The following is a 16,222-nucleotide window of genomic DNA, read 5'->3' as shown; positions in this document are numbered from 1 at the left end:
GGTAACCCAGAAACAGGTAGATTTCAAATTATAGAGCAGCGTATGATTCTTTTTGTCCTCTGGAGTGGACGTAGAACGATCTGGGTAGCTGCACTAGTGTCAGGGCTCGGCCAGCCCCGCTCACGCCCCCGCCGGAGGCCGATGGAGCAGGTGGGACCGGCCAGGCTCGCAGAGGAGGGTCAGGGCTTCCGGCGCCGGCACCGCCTCCTGCCGAGGTGATCTGTCGCCCGCGGGGTGGGCGGTTGCGTGGCCCGAAGGTCTAGGACGGGGATTCGGGGAGGTGGGGGGCCGATTTAGCCGTGTGCCCCCTTCTGTTGTACGAGCGCCGGCGCGCCTCGAGCTCCCGGGACCGGCCAGGCTGGGCGCGGGGCGCCGCTCCCGAGACCTGGAGGAGTCCGCTTCTCCCGCGTAGCCCTGGACCGTGGAGGTTCGCCGGGACTGGTGGCTGGAGAAACGCGACTCGGACGGGAAATCCTTCCTGCGTCCGGCCGGGGTTTCTTGATGCGGAGCCGAATAACTGTGTGTTTTTGCGTTCAGCCCATTTCTTGCGGCTCCTTGGGCGCGCGGAGTTTGCGGCGTACCTGCGGAGATCGTACCTGCGGAGATCGCACCTGCGGAGGGCTTACCTGCGCCTGAGGAGGAGGAAGGGCAAGATCCAGCCTGAGGGACCCGCGCTCCAGCCTCTCTGCGTAAGGTGAGGATGGGGGTACCCTGGGCTCCGGCCTGACTCAGAGAAGGCATCAGTCAGCCTCTGCGCCTGTGCTCTGCAGATCTGGGCCTTGGGGGCACCAAAGGGACGAGACTTCCCAGGCCCTGCCTTGGAGAAGTCCCCTGCTCACCGGGGTCGGGGGAGAGGGAGCAGAGAAGCTCATCACAGACCAAAGGTGGCCGCGTTGGGAAGGAGGCTGAGGTTGGTTAGTATTGACTTCCTGAAGGAGTGGAGTGGCGCTGAGAATGAGGGAAGAGCCTGGGTTTGGGCCAAAAGTGAAGAGATGGATGGCCTGTTTGAAGGTTTGCGGGGGATACAAGAGGGGGTTTGTGGAAGAAAGGGGAGCTGGACCAGAGCTGGGAATCTTTAGATGGGAAATTGCTGGATGGAGTTAGACTGGAGAAGCAACCCAGCAACAATTCCTGCATCAGGATGAATTGGGCAGTCACTTTGTACTAGGAATCAGGTATACTGAGATTCCAGTGATGACTAGGATACAGTCCCTGCCCTCAAGGAATCGTCTGCCTAGTTGGAGAGATCAGTCAAGATTAACACCTGTGAAAAGATAACCGATAATACAGGTAGTCCTGGGCTGATTGCCAAGCGAGAGGCAGAGCCAGCTTGATTTCTGAGCAGTCCATGGACTGCTGCCCTGTCTCAGGGACAAAGAGACAAACCAATACACTTTGAAGAGAGCTGCCAGACTTGAGGAGATAAGATGTGATGTCAAGCTGGCATGTTTATGGGGACTGGAGACCTTTAACCTGTAGATGGGGCGTGGGGGGGGGAGGGGTAAGGGGGTGATGGAAGAGTTGCCTTTAAATATCTGAAAGGCTCCTTTGTGGAAAAAGGGTGAGACTTACTCTGTGTGTGGCTCTTGATATCAAAACTAAGTTTAGTGGTTTGAAGCACTAAGAGATTCCTTCCGTAGAGGGAATCACTGAGTAGAGCTTTGAAAAGACGGAATGGCCTGCTGGGAGAGGTAGTGAATTGTCTGTCAGGGGAGGTGTGTAGGCTGAACCCTCTCCTGCTGGGCTCATATTCAGTTACTGATGAAGTTCTGGTTCTCAAGTCTGTTCTTTTTTTTTTAATTTTTAAAATTTATTTATTTTATTTTTGGCTATGTCGGGTCTTCTTTGCTGCGCGTGGGCTTTCTCTAGTTGTGGCGAGCAGGGGCTACACTTGGTTGCGGTGCGTGGGCTTCTCATTGCAGTGGCTTCTCTTGTTGCAGAGCGTGGGCTCTAGGCACGTGGGCTTCAGTAGTTGTGAAGCACGGGCTCGGTAGTTTTATATTGCGGGTTCTAGAGCACAGGCTCAGTCAGTAGTTGTGGCGCATGGACTTCATTGCTCTGTGGCATGTGGGATCTTCCCAGACCAGGGTTTGAACCCGTGTCCCCTGCATTGGCAGGCGGATTCTTAACCACTGCGCCACCAGGGAAGCCCTCAAGTCTCTTCTTTCATTCCCACTCTCTCTACTAGTCCTGTCCTGTAGCCTTGCGTCATCTCTCATCAATGACGATGGAATAATCATAGCAGCTAATACTACTTGTCAGGAGCTGCTTTAAGTGCTTTACAGATACTTACTCATCCTGTCCTTGAGACGACCCTTTCGAGGTAGCTATTGTGAATATGCCCTTTTTATAGATTGGGGAAACTGAGGCACATAGGGGTGAGGCAGCTTGTCCATGATCACATCACACAGTCAGCAGTTGGCAGAGCCGGGGTTCCAACCCAGGCCGTCTGGCTTTAGAGTCACTGCTCTTTTTTTTTTCCTTGCGGTACGCGGGCCTCTCACTGTTGTGGTGTCTCCCGTCGCGGAGCACAGGCTCCGGATGCACAGGCTCAGCGGCCATGGCTCACAGGCCCAGCTGCTCCGCGGCACGTGGGATCTTCCCGGACTGGGGCACGAACCCGTGTCCCCTGCATCGGCAGGCGGACTCTCAACCACTGCGCCACCAGGGAAGCCCAGAGTCACTGCTCTTAACCACTGTTCTGCTGTGTTTTACATGTGTTATTTTATTTCATCCTCATAACGATCCAAATTTACAGATGAGAAAATAGACTTCCGAGGTTGAATGATTTGCTCAAGGTCACAGAGCAGGATATAGGAGAGCTGGGATTCAGACCCAGGCCCTTTGGACGTGAAAACCCCACACTCTGTACTCCACTCTCCCATATCCCGTGGCACTGTCTCTGTAACTGTCACTATTGTAGTGGCCTCTACCTGGACTCCTTGCCCAGCCCTTTCTGCCTTAAATTGGCAAGTTTTTACCTCAGTCTGTGGACGGAAACGTGAGATGTGGTGTGTATGTGTCAGTCAGGTTTTCAAGTCCAGTCTTCTTAGCTTTCACTGACTTCTCAGCAGTCCGTGACCCCAAAATAGTGACGAGCCATTCTTTGCTTGTCAACCAGAGTTACCTTTCTGATGCGCAGATTCAGTGTTGGGCAGTGATGCATTGGCTCTTCACTGCCCTCGGGACAGAGTCCAGATGCCTTAACCTGGTCATTCAAGATCCCAGGAAATCAGCTTCCAATCTTCCTTTTCTTCTTATTCCCACCGTGTAGTCTCACCACTCTGGTAGTGTTTACCTGCCTGTCTCTCCTCCATCCTGGCAGCTTCTCAAGGGCAGGGGCCGATAGGTGTTGCACAGTGAGCATTTGCCATAAGCCGCGCTGCATACCGTCATGGAATTCAGGCCTGGGCTGGGTGTTTGGACTGGTAACTTTGAGGCTCTCCCCTTCTCCGATCCCGAGAGTCTGTGATTCTCTGCCAGCACGTGCTGCTCAGTGCAGGGACGGGCTGCGGCGTCAGGGGCTGGGCCGGGCCTGGAAGGAAGTGAACAGGTGACACGTGGGTCATGCAGAAGGCGTCCACATCTGATACGGCTCCTTTTGCAGGGCGGTGCCCGGGTGGGGCGAAGCTCCCCTGTCTTTACTCTCGTCCCGACCCCAGCGTGGGCTGCCGGCTACGAGATGAACTGTCGCTCGGAGGTGCTGGAGGTGTCGGTGGAGGGGCGGCAGGTGGAGGAGGCCATGCTGGCCGTGCTGCACACCGTGCTCCTGCACCGCAGCACCGGCAAGTTCCACTACAAGAAGGAGGGCACCTACTCCATCGGCACCGTGGGCACCCAGGACGTTGACTGCGACTTCATCGACTTCACCTACGTGCGCGTCTCCTCTGAGGAGTTGGACCGCGCCCTGCGCAAGGTCGTCGGGGAGTTCAGGGTAAGGTGGGGCGCGGTGGGCGGCAGGCGGCCCCACCCCGCCCCGGCTTGCTGCTGGGTCAGCTTGCCCTTCCTGGGTGTACTTGTCGGGTTCTTTCAGGTTCTAAGGAAGAGGAGCTTTCAGAGCTTCTGTGGGTGAGGAGGGCGTGGTGGGGGGCGGGGAGGTGAGGGGACCTGGTAAAAATACAAGGAAGCAGAGCAGGAAGCCCTCGGAGCGTTGGCGGTCAGGGCCCCTGGGGGATCGCTGCCCCGGTGCTCTTGACCTTCTCTGACCCTGCAGCTCTCTCTCCTGATACCCCTCTGCTCTGCTTCCACATTTGGGCCTTTCTTATATGAAACTCCCTGAGAGGGAGGGATGCTGGGCTCAGGCAGTGGGCATCCGAGTGGAGTGTCTCTTGGGCAGCGTGGCACGTGTCTGTGTGTGCCTGTAAGGGTGAGGGGAAAGGTGGATGGGACACGCCGTTCTGCTAATGTTGGTCACCTCGGGGTGGGCATGGAGGCATGGTTTTTATTTTGTCTTCATTCAATGTTGCAGTGTTTCACTATTTTTTTGCGGTACGCGGGCCTCTCACTGCTGTGGCCTCTCCCGTTGCGGAGCACAGGCTCCGGACGCGCAGGCTCAGCAGCCATGGCTCACGGGCCCAGCCGCGGACCCTCAACCACTGCGCCACCAGGGAAGCCCCGATGAGTGCATATTTTTAAATTTTAAAGTAACCAAGGGAATTTCTCTTAAGGTGTTCCCTGAGGTCAGAGGAGGAGGGTTGTCTGTCTGACTCCCATTCCACAGAGGTGTGATCCTTGCAGGGGGTGGACCCTCTTCCAGGCCACAGTGGGCTCCCCACCTCCATCCCTCCAAGGCCAGAAAGGGCAAGTTCATAAGAGTTTCCCAGTCCCCCTTCAAAGGGAGGCAGCGGTACTCAGCCCTCTGTCCTCCAGATGCCTATGAGCGGCACGGGGAGCACAGTGGACTCTTAAGAGCACAGAGTCGAGCCAGGCTCTACCACCCAGCAAGTGTGTGACCTTGGGCAAGTGACTCCACTCCTCCCAGCCTCAGTTTCACTGTGTGTAAAATCAGGATGAAAATTGTACCCACCTCGTGGGGTATATGCACCATGAGGATTAGATGAGTCAGATATGTCAAGTGCTTCACAGCCTGCGCACAGGAAGCGCTATAGAAGTGACAGCTGTTACTACTGTCAGCTGAGGGCACACGAGCTTGGTTTGTTCGTGAAGGAGAGACTTATTCCTGATGGGCAGTTAAGGACTTGAGGGAGGCATCCTTACCTTCTGGGTTGGCCCTGACTCAGATGGAAAGGCGCTTTAGGGTCTCGGCTGCATTAGGAGGAGTGTGGGGTCGCCACACCCCACAGGGGGGCAGGCAGATTTATCGGATGAGACCCGTTGGCTTCTCAGAGGAGAGGAGGGTGGCCCCGTTGGCTTCTCAGAGGAGAGGAGGGAGAAGCTCCAGGTCTGGTCTGTCCTTCCCCTCCTGTCCCCCTTCGGTTCCTTGGCTTTTGTCTCTCTATTTAAGGACCACCGGGCTTTTCTTTAGAGGCTGTGAGTTTAGGTTGTCATTGAGTGAATGAGGTAGGACTGCGTAATTGGCCTGGGGAGAAGGAGACGTTAGAGAGAAGGTGATTCTGGAGAACCTTCTGAAGGATGGGGGCCAAAGGGGTGGGGTTGTGGAAGGAGAAGGAAGGTCCTTCTTGTAAAGTTGAAAGGCAGAGATTTTGAAATCAGACGATCTGGATTCAAACCCTGGCGCCGTCATCCACTGGCCTGGGACTTTGGCAAGGTAACTTGCCAGTGACTCAGCCTCATTCTGCCTCCGTCAAATGGAGGTTATATACCTGCCACACAGAGTTGTTGAGAGGAGCGAGAAGGATCGTGTATGTAAAGAGCCTGGCCCACAATATCTGCTTAAAGACATCACTTCCGAGCAAAGCTGGAGGAGTTGGGTGAGCACACAGATTTTGTTTGCTTGGACCATTCAGCTTTAGGCCGGCAGTTGGCTGTGGCACTTCACACGAATCCTTTACTCTCTGGGTCTCATTCCCTGCCCTCCCGGGGGACTGAAGAAGCTAGGAGAGCAGCTCCCTGGGGCATAGGAAGCAGGCCCTCGGGGCAAGAGCCCCTCGGAGGCTTTGGCCTGCTCACTCTTGCTCCTCCTTCCCCAGGATGCTCTGCGAAACTCCGGGGGCGATGGGCTGGGCCAGATGTCCTTGGAGTTCTATCAGAAGAAGAAGTCTCGCTGGCCTTTCTCAGACGAGTGCATCCCCTGGGAGGTGTGGACGGTCAAGGTGCACGTGGTGGCCCTGGCCACGGAGCAGGAACGGCAGATCTGCCGGGAGAAGGTGGGTGAGAAGCTCTGCGAGAAGATCACCAACATCGTAGAGGTGATGAACCGGCACGAGTACCTGCCCAAGATGCCCACGCAGTCGGAGGTGGACAACGTGTTTGACACAGGCTTGCGGGACGTGCAGCCCTACCTCTACAAGATCTCCTTCCAAATCACCGACGCCCTGGGCTCCTCCGTCACCACCACCATGCGCAGGCTCATCAAAGACACCCTGGCCCTCTAGGCGTCGCTGGGGCCTCGGGCGCTCCTTGATGGCTTGCGGACCTTGGCTTCTGGGGATCGTACTGTTAGGCCCTGTTAGCCCTTGGGGCTCTGGAGCCCGCTCCAGGTCCTTGATGAGATCTGGAAGGGCCACCCCTGGCTTCCTGGTGTGTGGTTGCCAGTCTCTGGTCATCCTTGTCACCTTCACTGATGGTCAAGTCCGGCCTACACTGTCTCTCCGCACCCCTGGTGGGGGTCCCCTTTCCTACGCTGTACAGAGGAGCCATCACTAGGATGGTGAATAAAGTTGAGAATGTGAGTTTGGGTTGAGCCATCTCTACCTTGGCTGGTGTTCTGGCCTGAAACATTAACACTTTTTTTTTTTTTTGCGGTACGCAGGCCTCTCACTGTTGTGGCCTCTCCCGTTGCGGAGCACAGGCTCCGGACGCGCAGGCTCCGGATGCGCAGGCTCAGCGGCCGTGGCTCATGGGCCCATCCGCTGCACGGCATGTGGGATCCTCCCGGACCGGGACACGAACCTGTGTCCCCTGCATCGGCAGGCGGACTCTCAACCACTGCACCACCAGGGAAGCCCAAAACATTAACACTTTCATAGCAGGCCTGCCAGGACACACGTGTGTGTTGAGAGCATTATTCCAAGATGAGGGGAGTGGGCGGATGGGATTAAAGACAGATGAAAGCTGATTGATTTTGTACTTCGTTGGACATTCACATAAGCAGGTGTGACCATGCTCAGTCCCATGAGTGAGGGCACAGATCAGGATCTGCTGCTTTTGGATATGGCTGTGCTATTTCTCCTCCCTTCCTAAGGGAGCTATGACATGCCTGCCTTTTATATTATCTGGTCTTCCTTCAGATGACCCCAAAGAATATCTCCTCTGTCTTCATAGAGCACACACAGGCCCCCACTTGCACCAGAAAGCTCATTTGATCTGGTGTTTCTCTCTCTGGAGAGAGATTGGCCACCTTGAGACTGGTGTCTGGTAACACTTCTTCCAGTTTGGGCTGGCCCTCGCCAGTTGTTAGGACATTGGTAACTCACTCATTTCTAGGCAAGTGTGCTCAAAACCGGTGAACTGCACTGTGTGCTTTTCATTGATTTAGTCTTCCATATTTTACAATGCTTTTTGTTACATAGGTGCCAGTTCTAACCAAACTAAGTGAGCAGCGCATAAGCAGCTGTGCTAAGGGAGAAAGGGGCTTGGGGTCTTGTCCATGGTCCTGTAGCAGTTAGGCGCCAGGATGGCCAGGAAGTGTTTGCACGTTTTTCTCACCCCAAGCCACTCTTGGCCGTGTGCTGTTTCATGAGGGGTTTTCTGATGTCCTACCCTTGACCTCTGGGGCACCGGGGAGTTGGAGAACTCAGGAGGTTCTCAGGGGTTTGGAGATGGGGAAGGCCAATTCTCAGCAAGTCCTTGATGAGGTGTGATCCTACCTGGCCCGCTGCAGTCTGGGGGACCTTCTTTTCCTCCTAGAGGCCGTCAGCTCCTCCCTTCCGGGGAGTTGGCTGAGTCAGGTGTCTGCCGACAGCGACTTTGTTTTAAACTGAGCTCAGGGTTGCTACAGTTCTCAGGAGACCTGGTCGGGAGGGTTTTTCCTCCATCCCAGCTTCCCCAGACTTTCTACTTTTTTGCAGCCAGGCTCTGCGCCAGTCTCCCACCCTGGCTTGGCTGTGGGACACCCAGTTGGCAGCAAGCTCCCCTTAGTGGGCAGTTCAGTAACATCTCCATCCCTTTTGGTGGTGTGATTTCCCGCAGGTAGGGGACTGATTTACTCAAGGTCAGGACAGGAGCCCTGGTGACTCAGATCTATGCTTTCCCCTTGGTCTGTAACTCTCCTTGACCTCTGGGGCCTGAGCAAAGGAATGGGGGCAGGCCTTAAAGTCCTCCTGCCCTCCATCTCCCTCCCCTGGGACCAGGGAGGCACTGGTCTGCTTGTCCGGCCCCAGGAGGCTCCCAAGGGGATGATGCACGATGAAGGCTATGATCACTAAGTGTCTAGAGGCTGCTTATTTGCCTCCTGTCCCAGTGGCCACCTGGGCCACCTAGCAGTATTGACCTTTTTGGCCCAGGGACAGAAAGCCCAGGAGTGGGGATGGCCCTTGTTTGTCCTGTGTCCCGCTCAGCGGGGGCAGCACCCTAGCCAGCACCTGGGATGTGGCCTGGAAGATCCTTTCGGGATTCTGAGGGCGGGCTATCTCCTGACCTTTGCTAAGGGGGAGGGAGAGCCCTGGGGACGGGACTCCTGGGTTTGGCCGGTTTGGGTGCGTGCGTGGTTGTGTGGGCCTTTGAGCCGAGAAGTAACACCGGCCCTGGGATTCTGGGCCATAGCTACACTGGAGGAGCCCTTTGTCTAAAAAGGGCCTGAACGCTCCGACGCAGGGGGTGGGGTCGCACGGCGCCTGGGATCCGCCCCTTGGGCCCCTCCCTGACGCGGCCGCCGCCCACCCGCCGGCCCTGGGCTCCCGCACATCTGGCGGTCGCCAGCACATCTGGGCAGCCGGCGTGAAGCATGAACGGCTCGCAGGCGGACGTCACAGCCCGGGCCGCCTGGCTGAGCTCCTGTTGCAACCAGTCGGGGGTGCTGCCGGAGCCCCCCGAGGGGCCGCGCGCCGTGCAGGCGGCGGTGCTGGGCGTGCTGTCGCTGCTCGTGCTCTGCGGACTCCTGTTCCTGGGCGCCGGCCTACTGCTCCGCGCCCAGGGTCTGACGGCGCTGCTGGCCCGAGAGCTGCGCGCGTCCCGGGACGGAGAGCCCGGCGGCGCCAGCGGAGGCGAGGATGACTCGTAGGCGCGTCCGGCTGCGCTCGGGGGTCGCGGCCCCCCGGCGGCCCGCGGACTCCACGCCCGACTTCGAGGGAGCGGCCCCCAGCGCCAGACGGCTTCAGCGGGAAGCCCTCCGGCGATGCTGGCGCGCGCGCGCGCGCGCGCACACACACAGGTGAGAGCCCGTCCAGATGAGAGCCGCAGCGCCTTGGGAGTGGGGGCGCAGGGGCTGGAAACCGTCGTATTGACCGGGCTCTCTGCGCTCAGCCACAGACCCAGCTTTTCAGCGACTCCCGTTCCAGCTCTGGAAGCCCACGGGGTGGGCCGGCGGCTATCCCAGGGGTGCCGGGATCTGAGCGGAGAGGCTGCCCTTCCCTCCCTCGCCCGGTCGTCTCTCCAGCCCAGTGGCGCCCCGACCCACGGCCTTTTTCTAGGTCACTGTGTAACTGCGGGAGAGGGAGAAGCAGGGCGGATCAAAGAGGAGGGAGTCTGGAGGGGCCACAGTGTGCTGGGGAGCCCTTCTTCCCTGCACCCACGCCACCCCGCTTTGCGCCAGCCCCACCTAGTGCTAAGGCCCAACTTTGTGTCACCGCAGCACTGCCCATCCCACTGGGAGGCTGGGGAGAGCCATGGCCACAGGAACTCAGCCAACCCAGGCCCCCGGCTTCTGCTTCTTCCCGTCCTCTCCTTCAGGAAGCCTTTTCCCCGGAGAGAGGTTTGGGTATGATTCCTCACTGTGGCCTCCCTCTTGGGGCAGGGATGGGAGTGTGGATCGAGTTTTAGGGCAGAGCCAGGAGCCTGGATGACCCTGGGGGATGGGGAGGTGTGCTGGGGCCTCCTCCCCCCAGCCCCTGCTCAGGTGGGGGCACGTGTGTGGCCCACAGCAAGGAGCTTTGGGGTGTGCGTGGGGGGGGTAGGTGACAAGATTCCTAACAGCTGGGGGGCCTCAGGAGCACGCTGCTCCAGGAAGCTGGGACTGAGGGTTCCCAGCTGTAGGGGCTCCATCTGGCCCTCCTGCCTCTGCCTCTCCAAGGACAGGAACCATCTGGAGGGAAGGGCCTGGGTGGCCTAAAGACAAGGTAATTCTAGGCCAAGGCTGCCTTGGGCAGAGCCATAGGGTTTGGCGAGGGAAGCCTTCTGGGTCTGTCTCCTCTGTTCAGTGGTGTACCAAGGGATTCCCAGGTTTCTGTGGGTGGAGCTGTTCACCAGGGGTGCCTCTGACCTCTCTTGCCCCTCCCACTCTAAAGCCCCTCCCCTGCCTGCCAGGGCAGAGGCCGGGTCCCAGCTTCCCTCTGAGAAGGGAGTGAGTGCTGGAGAGGAGGGGCCGATGAGGGGTGAGGGGCCGGAGTGGGCAGGGTGCAGCTGTGAGGCTGAGGACGCGTGATCCCTGCACAGGGCAGCCCAGGATTTGGTGCTAATCCCGGACAGCTGTGCCACACTGGCCTTGCTGAGCTGTGGACTTCTCACCTCAGGCATGCTGATCCCACCCCCTTGGAGAGAGGGCTGGCCAGGGATGTGTGTGTATGTGTGTGTGTGTGTGTGTGTGTGCTTGTGACTGCTCCTGGACTTAGGGAGGCGGGCCAGCCCGGGGACATTCCCCACCTCCCTTTGCTGTGTCCTGGGGGAGGGGCTGGAATGCCCTCTCTTTACTGTGTCCAGGTTCGCCCACCCCCTTGCCCATAAGTTCTGCTGAATTTGCTGCCTTTCCATCCTTTCTCCCATCTCCATACTATGCTCTTTTCTCCTTCCCCATCTGGGACAGTCTCCAGTTCTGCTGTGAACCCTTCACTTTACAAATGGGGAAGCTCAGAGAGAAGAAAGTGACATGCTCAAGTGAATGACAGAGCCGGAACTGGACCCCGGGGCTCCTGCTTGATTCCGAGCTCAGGGGGTGGGGTGGCATCCCTGAGTGAGAAGGACCCCTTGGGTTGCCCTCTTTGCTCTGTCCTCTCTTTCCCTGATTTCTCACCACTCTTTGAGATGCTGATGCAAAATATGGCCTCTCTTCCCAAAAGAATGATCCTTCACACCACACTTGTCATATGATTTCCGGAACTGGAACCTCAACTCCCCCCCTCCCGCTCCGTGTCCTCCTTCCCATCCTTACTTCCCGGCAGCCTTGCTAGATACCTTCTTCCTGCTGGGAATGGCCTTCTAGTTACCTCAGCAACTCCCCAACCAGCTAGGCTAAGCTTTCCTGGCCCGAACCTGAGGGTGCGGGTGAGCTCAGAGGGTCAGCTGGAATATATACACCTATGGAAAGAAAATCCAAGTGGACAGAGCAGAGGGATCGGAGGTCAAGGTGATGACTTGGGTTGGCCTTTGGGTTCAAGTCTGGGTGGTGTTAGAGGTGTAGAGAGATTTGATGGAGGGACGGACTGTGCCCCCAGCATCATGGTGTCTGCTCACACCCGGGCAGGGCTGGGGGTGTCCCGGTGGGGTGAGAGAAGATGGGGTAGGCAAAGGCTTTCTTCATCCAACTTCCTGCCTTCGCTATCCCTTCAGCTCAGTGCTTGGGTAGCTGGCCCGTGGCATGTGCTGGAGACCTCAGTGTTCCTGGAGAAAGATACTGAGATGTTTGCTATGGAACTCTGACCCTGGTCAAGGCTGTCAGACTGAGTGGGGAGGAAAATAATTGAGAAAATTGGGAAATGGGTGGTGCTGTCACGGCATTTCTCAGGCTCCGGCTGGGAGGGAGAGGTGGGGGATGGCTGTAGGTCTGAGTGCCGTGGAGTGAGGCCAGGCATCTGGTCACCAGCAAGCTCCATTAGCCTGTGCTGTCCTTGATGGAAACGCCGGGGCCACAGATGCGTGGACATCTTGGCTTAACCTTCCTCCAGCCCCTGAGTCTCACTTTGAGCTGGAAAGGTCTGTCATTCCTTGGCTTCCTTCCCAGCAAAGACAGGGGGTGGCTGTCTGTTACAGATTCCCGAGCCTTACGTGGTCTGTCTCCCAGAGAGCTCCCATTTCAGCGCACTGGCTGTACGGGGAACTCCTGCTACCTTTGATGCATGTGCGGTGCAGATGACAGCCTGGGAGAAACCTGGATTGTCGTGAGACCTCAACTTGGGATCCTTGCACTCAGCTGCTGCCTCTGATCTGCTCCATCCAACCTCCTGAAGTGCTCATGGTGTGGGTCTGGGAGGTCAGCGCTCCAGGAATGAATGGGCCCCCGGGCAACTGCTGTGTGTCCTGGGCACTGAAGAGGCCACACCCCCAGGATGCTCAGTGCCCGCAGACGCTGACCAGCCCTCTGCCTGCTGGGCCCTGTCCCATCTCTGATGCAGGGTGGCCGTGGTCTGACAGGCCAGTGACTTGTCCCTGCTGAGGGCTGTGGGTCACTGTCCCCCATTTGGAGGTCTTGGGTGCCCCAACAGTGCCCCATCACTGCCCCATCTCTTCCTGTGGCTTGTTATTAAATATGCTGGTAATGCAAGTTTGGGGTACACGGTCTATGTTTCCAGCTCCTGACTCTTGGCATTAGCGGTAGCCCCCGGGCCCCGCTCCAGTTTGGACTGTTTCTGGCAGATCCTGAAATAGCAAACCCCAGCCACGTCCCCTCTCCCCTGGTCCCTCCTCAGTGCTGGCTATTCCCGTTCCACACCCAGATCCAGAGCTTTCCAAGGGTGGGTAGGAGTGGGGCAGTGACTCTCACGTCAACAATCGATTGCCCCCCTGTGGCCAGTGTGGGCAATAACACGTCTTCATTCAGCTGCCCTATTGACGACTGATCATAGTCCGGCCAGAGCTTGTGCCTCAAAAAAAGAGTGGATTTTGTGAGCGTGTGCGCTGAATTCTACACTGTAGACCTTCATGAACCTCAGTATCTTCATCCATAAAATGGAAGCAACGATGGCAGGAGGATCAAATATATAGTGTGCTTGTCTGTAGATAAAAGGCTGTGATCGTCTTGTGACGCTGTTATTTTTTCCTCCGAACGTGGCCACCCCCAGAGAAAAGGTATAGAGCCACCCACTCCCCACCCTGTTCCTGGGAACACTTCGTTTATTCATCTTATCCACGAGTGTTTATTGAGTGACTGCTCTGTGCTGGGCTGGCTCTGGGGCTGGGGATGAGATGAATGAGGCAGAGGCCCTGCCCTCAACGAGCTCACAGTCCGGTAAAGAGTGATGCTTACAAGACTGAAGCTAGGGGCTTCCCTGGTGGTGCAGTGGTTTGGAATCTGCTTGCCAATGCAGGGGACACGGGTTCGAGCCCTGGTCCGGGAGGATCCCACATGCCGCGAAGCAACTGGGCCTGTGAGCCACAACTACTGAGCCTGCGCGTCCAGAGCCTGTGCTCCGCAACAAGAGAGGCTGCGATAGTGAGAGGCCCGTGCACCGCGATGAAGAGTGGCTTCCGCTTGCCGCAACTAGAGAAAGCCCTCGCACAGAAACGAAGACCCAACACAGCCAAAAATAAATAAAATAAAAATTAAGTTTGTAAAAAAAAAAAAAAAGACTGAAGCTAACACAGACAATAAGAAGTGCCCAGTGTTGACGGGGCCAAGAACAGAGAGTGACTGGCTTGGCTTGTAGAGGAAGGGGTACTGAATGGGCATTCACAGAGCGAAGAAGGGGAAGAAGAACATTCGGGGCAGACGCGTAGTGGGGTGTGGGGCTGGTGGTACCCTAGAAGCAGGTAAGTAGAGCTGGGTGTGAAGGGACGGGAGACCAGAGGCGTGGTAGCCTGGACGGGAGTGGAATTTACCCTGGGGGCAGTGAGGGCTCTGGAGGGTTTTAAGCCGGGAAGTGACGTGGTAAGATCTGGATCTTAGGGAATGGGGGGTAAGTCTGTGGGTGGGAGCAGGCTGGAGGTAGAGAGACAGCGAGGAGGCTGTGATCAAAACCCAGCAAAAGGGCTTTCCCGGTGGCGCAGTGGTTAAGAATCCGCCTGCCAGTGCAGGGGACACAGGTTCAAGCCCTGGTCTGGTGAGATCCCACATGCCGCGGAGCAGCTAAGCCCGTGCGCCAGAACTACTGAGCCCGCGTGCTACAACTACTGAAGCCCGCGTGCCTAGAGCCCATGCTCCGCAGCAAGAGAAGCCACTGCAATGAGAAGCCCATGCACCACAATGAAGAGTAGTCCCTGCTTGCCGCAACTAGAGAAAGCCTGCGCACAGCAACGAAGACCCAGTGCAGCCAAAAATAGATAAATAAAATAAATAAATTTATTTAAAAAAAATGGTGGCCTGGACTGGGGTGGAAAGAAAAGGGGACAGATCCAAGTGATGTTTGGGATTCAGGCTTTGGTCACTAGTTGGATGTGAGAGATGAAGGAGAGGGAACAGGGAGGACGAAGCCCCAGCTCTTGGACTGAATTACTGAGCGGGTGGTGATGCCTGCCACCCACTGAGGGGCCGTGTTATCAGTTACGACTTTTTTGGTCTGAATTTACAGGAAACCCAAAAGATATTTGGCTTGAGCAGAGGGGAACTTATACTGCACATAACTGCAAAGGCTAGCGGCAGTTCTGGCCTCAGGTCTGCCCTGACTCAGGTCTGACAGTGACAGCAGGCCTGGCCTCTATGCCTTCCGTGGCCTGGTTGGTCTGCAGCCTCTGACAGGGTGGTCTAGTGGTTAGAGCAAGGCCTTGGAATCAGGTGCCTGGATTTGAAAGCTGGCACCTCATTCTCTACAAGGTGCTTAACCCCTCGTGGCTCAAATCCCTCCTCTTCAGAGTGGGGAAAAGTGGGGCCGAGCTAGTATACGTTTTGTTAGGATGAAATGAGATCCCCACGTGTAGGGAGCCTGGCACAGTAAGTGTGCCTGTTATTAGTCTCAGCCTCCATGTGAAGAGGGGATGTTGGCTTCATGGCCTCTCAGATTCATATCTATCATGAAAGGGGCGGGGTTAGGGTCCCTCAGGTCCCAGGTCCCTCAGGCCAAACCCTGGGAGCAGCTGTGACTGTGTGTTACCCCGGAGGTGCTGTGCTACAGTATGGAACGTCCTAAGCCTCGGTCACGTGCTCTACTCAGACACCCCAGACCACAAGGCCTAAAGGAGCGGGCTGTCGCCTCACCAAATCTAATCCCGTTTCAGTCCTGGGGTGAACAGAGGCTGGGTGCCCATAAACTGGCTCATGGCTGTTGCAGATGGGGGCGCCGCAGGCAGAGGGGCGGTGATGTGTCCAGCTCAGGTGTGTTGGGTTGCAAGCACGCTGGGGGCATCCAAGGTGGATAATCAGTGGATGGGGCTGGGGCTCAGCAGGGGGGCTGCCAGGCCATGGTGACTCTAGAGGCAGAAGATGGAGCTGTGGGAAGGAACCAGGTTGGGGGGAGAAGGGAGCAGGCCAAGCAGGACACCCCTTAAGGGCAGGGTGAGAGGACATGGTAGGCCATGGAGGAGGGGTGCCCGGAGAGGTGGGAGGGAAGCCGGGGAGCCAGCTATTTTGGGAGTTGGGGAACAAAGGATTTTGGAACTGGGGCGTGTCCATGCCCCACCCCACCCCCCGCAGTTCTGGAGGGAGGGAGGGCGGAAGGCTTCTTTCTGGACCACATGGCTTCCCTGAGCTACTCCTCCCCACCACCGCCCTAAGCCTGCGTGATGGGGGAGGAGGCCCCATACAGAAGAAAGGGGGAACGTGGTCCCTCTGGGCCGGCAAAGCCATTGCAGGGAGAGGGATGGGTTTCCTTTCTATAGTTTACTCCTTTGTATGTGTGAATGCTCTAACACACACACACACACACACACACACACACGGCTCACCTGGGCAAAACAAAACAACACAAAGCGCACACACAGAAGACCTCATCCTACTCCATGGCTACTGTGCTTCCCTTCCAAGCTGCAGTGATTCTGTGAGGCCTGCATCCTGCCCGGAGGGCTGAGCCACATCTCCCACACCCACGGTTCCTCTGTTTACCTTGACACAGCTGGAAACTACTCTGTCTTTGAAGTCCCTACTTCAGACGCTGCTGTGCTTTATGTCACACCTTTATTCTTG

At 57.1% G+C, this 16,222-nt stretch overlaps 1 protein-coding gene across 5 annotated transcripts; it reads left to right on the top strand.

Annotated features, from left to right (window-relative positions):
- ATG101 (autophagy related 101) lies at positions 1–6,812 on the top strand. 5 transcript variants are annotated; one of them, XM_024737102.1, is made up of 4 exons: positions 1–16; positions 538–694; positions 3,608–3,934; positions 6,111–6,812. In XM_024737102.1, exons 3-4 carry the CDS (start codon positions 3,683–3,685, stop codon positions 6,513–6,515), a joined length of 657 nt encoding a protein of 218 aa, XP_024592870.1. In that variant the 5' UTR covers positions 1–16; positions 538–694; positions 3,608–3,682; the 3' UTR covers positions 6,516–6,812. The 5 variants fall into 5 exon arrangements, with proteins under 5 accessions (XP_024592870.1, XP_024592869.1, XP_024592867.1 ...); XM_024737101.1 differs by lacking the exon at positions 1–16 and adding an exon at positions 160–215; XM_024737099.1 differs by lacking the exon at positions 1–16 and adding an exon at positions 222–427.
- Positions 6,813–16,222: the final 9,410 nt, after the last annotated feature.

The sequence above is a fragment of the Neophocaena asiaeorientalis genome, unplaced genomic scaffold (genome assembly GCF_003031525.2).
Source record: "Neophocaena asiaeorientalis asiaeorientalis breed wild unplaced genomic scaffold, Neophocaena_asiaeorientalis_V1.1 scaffold134, whole genome shotgun sequence".
Classification (NCBI taxonomy): domain Eukaryota; kingdom Metazoa; phylum Chordata; class Mammalia; order Artiodactyla; family Phocoenidae; genus Neophocaena; species Neophocaena asiaeorientalis.
The sequence above is the reverse complement of the archived record's forward strand: the minus strand, read 5'-3'. Positions and strand labels throughout refer to the sequence as shown.

Coding starts and splice junctions, on each gene's coding strand:
- ATG101 (XM_024737102.1), top strand. CDS start 3,683: ATGAACTGTCGCTCGGAGGTGCTGGAGGTGTCGGTGGAGGGGCGGCAG. Junction 3,935..6,110: donor AGGTCGTCGGGGAGTTCAGG/GTAAGGTGGGGC, acceptor CTCCTTCCCCAG/GATGCTCTGCGAAACTCCGG.